The sequence below is a fragment of the Gymnoscopelus braueri genome (assembly GCF_963280865.1).
Source record: "Gymnoscopelus braueri genome assembly, chromosome: 5".
Taxonomy (NCBI): Eukaryota; Metazoa; Chordata; class Actinopteri; order Myctophiformes; family Myctophidae; genus Gymnoscopelus; species Gymnoscopelus braueri.
The window spans coordinates 39824314-39831813 of record NC_137606.1 but is presented as its reverse complement, the minus strand read 5'-3'; the positions used below and the strand labels follow the sequence as shown (position 1 = coordinate 39831813).

Sequence of the window (7500 nt, the reverse complement as noted above, 5' to 3'; positions counted from 1 at the left end):
TCAAACACACACAGTTAGGTTATCGCACTCCTAACATACACAATTCACAGCCCCTGTCACACTTTCCCTCTACCTCTACCTCTGTCTCTCTCTAGAGAGAGATCGCTAGCAATGCGCTTATATGTATTAGCAATGCGATTATATGTATTAGCAATGCGATTATATGTTATAGCAATGCGATTATATGTATTAGCAATGCGATTATATGTATTAGCAATGCGATTATATGTTATAGCAATGGGATTATATGTATTAGCAATGCGATTATATGTTATAGCAATGGGATTATATGTATTAGCAATGCGATTATATGTTATAGCAATGGGATTATATGTATTAGCAATGCGATTATATGTTATAGCAATAGACCGCCGAAGTCTGACGTCATTTACACATCCTTTGTTTGTCTACCTGGTTCGCAGTTTTCCACCCCCGTTCTGAATCCCATACACGTATTTAATATCGCGTCAAATAAGAACTGTGTTCCAAAAATAAACAAATGACCCCGGCGGTTTGACTCTTATGGATATGAAGCATCAACTGACGGTGAGAAAACGCTAATGTTACTTCCGCCGAATTAGTTACATTTTCGCCAGAAACAGACTGTATCAAATATAAGTGACTGACTATCATAAACGATACAGAACCTCCTCCCTGACAATAACGCCGACACGCTGTGTTTATTTTTGGACCACAATTCTTATATGAGACGATTCTAAGATGACCCAATGTTATTCTCCATAGAGAAATTACTTCCGCAAACCTGGGGATGAACGAGTGACGTCAGGACTTCGGTGCTCTATGCGATTATATATATTTATGCTGTAGGTAGTGTAGCTATTGATTGTTTTATTTAGTACTGTACTGTCTACCTGTAGGTATTTTGTTGCAGTGTTGTTTGTCTCAGACCAAGGACCACAATGAAAATAAGTCGCAAGACTTTTATGTGTCCGTATCCTTATGTGTCCGTATCCTTGACGTTTCTACGATTATCCCTGTATAACGTCTAATACGTCTCTCTCTCTCTCTCTCTCTCTCTCTCTCTCTCTCTCTCTCTCTCTCTCTCTCTCTCTCTCTCTCTCTCACACACACACACACACACACACACACACACACGAACACACACACACACACTTACGTTGGCCAAGCGTGTCTCCAGCTGTAAGATCTCTTTGGACTTCTGTGTGGCGTTATGAGCTCCCAGCATGCTCAGCAGCCGCTCCATCAACGCCTTGTAGGCAGCCAAGATCTGAGCATACAGAGACTTAGAGAGTCACAGTGACATCATCCCTAATGACGGACCATAGCTCATCAAAAACGTCTGGTGACAGGGGTGAAACGGGGCACTGTGAACAGTGTGTGACACATTATTAACATGGATGATGACACGAGAAAATAGGTGGATGGATTATTGGATGGATGGATGGATGGATGTGGACAGGCAAGACAGAGGGAGGGAGATCAATGTTTACCTTCACACTGTCCTCATCCTGCCCCAGGTAAAGAGATCTTTCAGGTAGAGTGAGGCCCTCTTGATCGATCTACACACACACACACACACACACACACACACGCGCACACACACACGCACGCACGCACGCACGCACGCACGCACGCACGCACGCACGCACGCACGCACGCACGCACGCACACACACACACACACACACACACACACACACACACACACACACACACACACACACACACACACACACACACACACACACACATTTGCCACAAGAAAGAAAGAAAGAAAGAAAGAAAGAAAGAAAGAAAGAAAGAAAGAAAGAAAGAAAGAAAGAAAGAAAGAAAGAGAAAGAAAGAAAGAAAGATCTTGATTAATACATGTGTTCTCTGGTGGTTTGGAGGACATAAGGTCAACAGACATACATTGCACTGTCCTGTGACAGATTGCGCTGCCATGTGCACGACATGATAAAAGTCTCTCAACAGCCAGCAGAGAACATTTACTAACAAACCATCAGGATTCGGGACAGTGTGTGCAAACAGCGGAGTGATACATGAAGCAAATGTAAACAGAACACTGAACATTATACTGCATGCAATAGAAATACTGTACATGTCCTCACCGCTGATGCACTAGCATAGAAACACACACACATGAACAAGAATGCACGTAAATAGGTGATGTAAAACTCATCATTGTGAAAATAGAAGCACACTAATTTACGCACACAAAACGTACCAGAGTGTGCACGTACACCAGAGAGCGTAAAAAAATATGGACAGCGTCACGCCATTGGTTTCTACAGACAGTAAATGAAACCTATTTTGCAGCAATTTAAAATACGCAATATTTCTATATCCGGTTGGTATCCGGTCTGAAATGCAAACGGAAAATGAATGCTATTGGCTGAAACCGCAGCGAGGGCGGGTCTTCACTCGGTAGAACCAGTAGAAACCCTGGAAACATCCCCTACTTTATCATTAATTTTCAAATAAATGGGACCATAATTCACCAAAACGCATATCATGGTGATTGAAAGAAGACTTTAAACTCGCGACTAGAAGCATATAATATTTATGACAACGTTTATTAAGGTAATAGAATCATGTGTAAAGTTCGGCCAAAAACCCATCCGCTTGAATAGAGCCTAATTGTTTCTGCAACCAGCAGGGGTGAAACAGCGGTGAAACAGCAAGACTACAGGCCATTGATATGAACTGTCACATTTACTATATAGCCTCAATTTACAAGCCGGATGCTTGCCCCTTGGCGTAAACACACACGCAACTATCTAACGGTACACAAATAAAAGTGACAACCTTGACAACCCCCCCAGCAGCCAGCCAGCATGCACACTCACACATCCTGTCTCACCCTGATGGCGTTCCTGGAGGAGTTCTTGTCGTCCACGTTGACAGTAAGGGAGAAGAAGACGGTGGTGCTGTAAACCCCCTGGGTCCTGTACAGCATCTCATTGAAGTCTGGCCTCTGGGGGGCGCCCTCGTTCTCCCAGCCCGCCGCTGCCGGAGGGGCCCACACCAGATCCCAGCCCCCGCAGCTCTCTATCACTTCAGTCATGGGGTCGGAGCCCAGCCGGTCGATCTCCTCGATGTCGACGCAGGAGCGGTAGAACTCCTTCACCTTGCGCTCGGCCGAGCTGGGCCCGTGCCTGCGGACGGGCTCCTGCAGGAGGCGCCTCAGTTTCTCCTCGTTGTGTTCCCCGATGGCCGTGATGATGCCGTAGCTGAGCTTGTCCTCGGGGATGCCGTGGCGCCGCAGCCAGCCGCCACAGGCGAAGGAGTAAAAGTCCTGGCAGGGCTGGATGGAGGGGTCAATGTTGGCCTGGACGAAACGGGCCGCACGCAGCAACGACCGCTTCTTCTGCAAGTTAAACATTTAGAATTTAGCCATTTAGATCAGGGTTGGAAAAACTGTTGCAGTAATGATCCAGAAATATTGGTTCACTTGTGACCCAATGTAAAACTTATTCATGATAATGTACAATTACTTGTTTGACTAAGGAGAAAAAAGTGTTGAAAATAATTGTCTATTCTAAATGTATAAAGAAAAATAGAAATCAAACAATGTGTTACAAAGAAACTAGGAAAACAAGTAGACATCCAGCCTGGCATGTAAACAACATACAGTACCTGACAGTCCAGGCGGCAGTGAGGATCTTGCTGGGCATCTAGAGAGATGTACTTGAGTGCCAGCATGCTGCCCAGAATCACACACATCCCCGCTGCGAACACCAGCGCCGACAGCAGGCAGATCTCTCTCCGGCTCCAGCGGGGAAGCCCGCTGCCCCCCCCACCACTCTTGATGCCGCTCAGGTCTTGGTTTTTTCGTCCAGAGCCGCTCCCTCCACGGGTGCGCCCCGCGTGGCGGTCCAAGCTCCCCCCCATGTGAAGCGTCATGCCGTTGCTGAGGAGGTCGCTGCTGTAGCGGCCGCCATATTTGATCTCCTGGAAGTCGTCGTAGTGAGCGGTCATTGAGTACGTCTTCTCCATGGCGTCAGCCTAAGAGGTCAGCGCAAGTCAAACCTGAGAGGTCACCGTGGTGGAGGTGTGACAGAGGTGTGACAGGAGTGACAGAGTGAGTTCAGAGTTCAGTCATAACCTCTCACAGCTGAGACGGCGGCAGGGTGCCACCTATGGGGCAAACTGGGGAAGTTAAATCCAACCGGCTGTGGGCTCCGTGAAGCAAAAGTCCTTTTTTAGTTCTAAATCAAAAGCACACAGGGCGAGGGGTCTCCCGTCGTGCATGAGTTATGTCCAGGGCTCCGCTCTCTGTCATTATCATTGCGTCTCCCTCTGCTCCATTCATTCTCTCTCGTCTCCTGCCTCCCTCCGCCTGGTTGACCTGTCGATAGAAAAGAGTGGGGTTGGGGGTAGGGGAGCGATATTGAAAATGGATTCCATGATAGGAGGAGGAGGTTCATGTACCGACACACAATTCTGTCTTTGCTGTCTGTCTGTCTGTCTGTCTGTCTGTCTTTCTTTTTCTTTTCTTTGTACTGGATGAAGCTGCATGGATTGATTGGTGACAGCCATCCATCAGGAAGATGATGATGATGACTGGGGCTGGGTTTGAGATCAATGGAGAGGAGAGGATTATTATTGCTGCTACAATGTCTTGAGAAACCAGACAATAATTGTACTCTTATGTACCCATACAAAACATGTAAGAATTTATGTTTAAAGTAACCTTTAACTTTGAACCTTGAGGAGAGGACACGGGGGAGAGGAAAGAAGGGGTTATACGAGCTGAGAGGAAAGTGTGTAGGAAAGAGGTGTGTAGAGAGGAGATGAAGCATTAATGAGAGGAGAGGCATGGAGAGAAGAATAAAATAATAAAGAGGACATTAGGTGAGTATAGATCGGAATGGGGAGAGACATACGTAAAGGTGGACAGAAGAGAGCAGCACAGAGGTGCTAAAACAGGATAAGTAGTGAAACACATCAATAGCACAGGGAAATGTCAAGAGCGATAAAGTGAGGGAAGGAAGGTGTCAAGTAACCTATCCATCTATCTAGCTTCTCATCAAATTACCTATGCATATCCACACACACACACACACACACACACACACACACACACACACACACACACACACACACACACACACACACACACACACACACACAGTCTCACACACACACACACACACGGTGGGGATAGTGATATTTCCAGAGGCAATATCAAAATCCCCTCACAGAGACAGACAAATTGGTTTCGTGATTTCTGGGTCTTTATGTGTGTTTGTGCAAGCGTCTGTGTGCAATTGTGTGCCTCTAAAGGCAGCTCTCCACCACACCGATAGGCTATCAGCCCGAATCGGTGGCAGGAGGCGTTGGAAAGCATTTTTCTGTCTTTGTGTGTGTGTGTGTGTGTGTGTGTGTGTGTGTGTGTGTGTGTGTGTGTGTGTGTGTGTGTGTGTGTGTGCGCGTGTGTGCGTGTGTGCGTGTGTGTGTGTGTGGGGGTGTGTGTGTGTGTGTGTGTGTGTGTGTGTGTGTGTGTGTGTGTGTGTGTGTGTGTGTGTGTGTGTGTGTGTGTGTGTGTGTGTGTGTCGACAGCATTTAACAGTCTTTTCAGCAGCTAGACATGGTGGACTTGTTGAAGGCTGTGGAGGTGATCAGTGAAAATTGATCTGTTTACATTTTGGGTTTGAACCCTGCCGGGGGTTGATATCAGCAGTTGACATCGCAATGCGTTCCAAAACGCCAAATCAAATGGGTCCTGGACGGGAGTCTCCAGACTGAAAAACTGATGATTTCTGTCCTCGATAAAATATGCATTTGGGACCAACAGAAATCCTCCCAGAGATATGTTTTTGATTTCTTTTTTTCCGCTTGGAAAATGTCAACTGAGCGACTGACAGTGCATATCACTGTCACTGTCACAGTGCAAGTCTTCTTGTCTGTGTAAAACTAGGAAATGACAACTTGTGAAAGTTGCAGTTTACTTGAATAATATTGAATATTTGAATTTGGGCACACACACACACACACACACACACACACACACACACACACACACACACACACACACACACACACACACACACACACACACACACACACACACACACACACACACACACACACACACTATTACTCTGACAATATAATAATAGGCCTTTAAATATTGTTACATTTCATTGTTTTGTTGTTAGCCTCAGTTGATCTTTGTGCCTAATCCTAAAAATAAATAATTATTTCAAATTACAATTATTTATTTGCTTATCAATTGAATGCTGCTTATTATGGAAACAAACACTAATAGACAAAACCAAAGTTACACATTTTTGGGACGGTTAAAATAGTATTTTGGGGTGGTTCGGGGATGGTGGTGGAAAAGGTTATTCTGGAGCTCTGTGTGGATCCTTCTGCATAATGTGGATGGTTTTACTTTTCCTGAAATTTGTTTATTTATTGATCTCAGACTACAGATGGTAATGAGCTCTTAGCAAAACCTGGTGCATAGCATGTATTGTACACTCTCCTAGCGTTGGGATCCGGAACAGGAGGAATCGGAGGAACCGGATCCAACATTGAGGAACCGGAATCGGTTCCATCACATAAGGAACCGTTTCCAGAACCGTTTCTTATCACACTGTCAGAGCTGTTATGTGGACTTCACGCCTGCTATACAATTACAATACCAGTAGGTCTCAAACTTTTTTTAATTTCAAGGACCACCATAACCCTGAGAGGGTTCCAAATTAGACCTTAGAGGACTGTAACTCTGAGAGAGTACAAATGGAACTTTAATTTGGAACACCCTATAGGAATCGTTAAAGGGAACCGTTAAGGAATCGGGCCGCTAACAGGGAATCGTTAAGGAACAGGAATCGTTAAAATCTCTCCCTCAGTCAGGGATGTAGTGGGAATTATTTTGCTGTCACCCACACGCAGATGTGCAGGTCGCGATTGAAATAACACCTTAAACATGTAGCGGGGCAATTCATTATTACCCCAATATTTATTGAACTGTATTGTACGAGTGTTGTCACCTGAACGGTACAAAATAAATAATGCATTTACCTTGCAGAGCTACAGTATGTATATTCAGTTCATGAATACATTAGTGTGAAGCACAGCAGAGAGAATCCACTGGACCAGACTGAACTCTGTGACTGTGGCCCACGCCGCCGGGCGCGGCCAACCATGACAACCATGACAAAGTGTTTGAAATGAGGGGTGTGGGGGGGGGGGGGGGGGGATTCTGCCAGCTCATTACTGGCCTGCCTCCCTCTGATCACTAATCCTAACAGCACACATCCACTGACTGCATTACCTGGACCCACTTCACTATGAACACTGGAGGGGAGAGAGAGAGAGAGAGAGAGAGAGAGAGAGAGAGAGAGAGAGAGAGAGAGAGAGAGAGAGAGAGAGAGAGAGGGGGGAGAGGGAGAGGCAGAGAGAGAGGGAGAGGGGCAGAGAGAGAGGGAGAGGGGCAGAGAGAGAGAGAGGGGGGGTGAGGGAGAGAGAGGGGGTAGAGAGAGAGAGGGAGAGAGAGGGAGAGAGA

The 7500-nt window shown here is 46.0% G+C and overlaps 1 protein-coding gene across 1 annotated transcript in view; it reads right to left on the bottom strand.

Moving 5' to 3' along the window:
- Nucleotides 1-3980, bottom strand: part of ecel1 (endothelin converting enzyme-like 1) — a gene marked incomplete at its 5' end in the record, with an annotated part of 37181 nt that extends 33201 nt beyond the window's left edge. The window contains 4 exons of the mRNA XM_080428365.1: nt 1139-1249; nt 1473-1541; nt 2845-3351; nt 3621-3980. Coding sequence (XP_080284491.1) covers nt 1139-1249; nt 1473-1541; nt 2845-3351; nt 3621-3980 — 1047 coding nt within the window. The remainder of the gene's footprint in view (nt 1-1138; nt 1250-1472; nt 1542-2844; nt 3352-3620) is intronic.
- Between the last annotated feature and the right edge of the window lie 3520 nt (nt 3981-7500).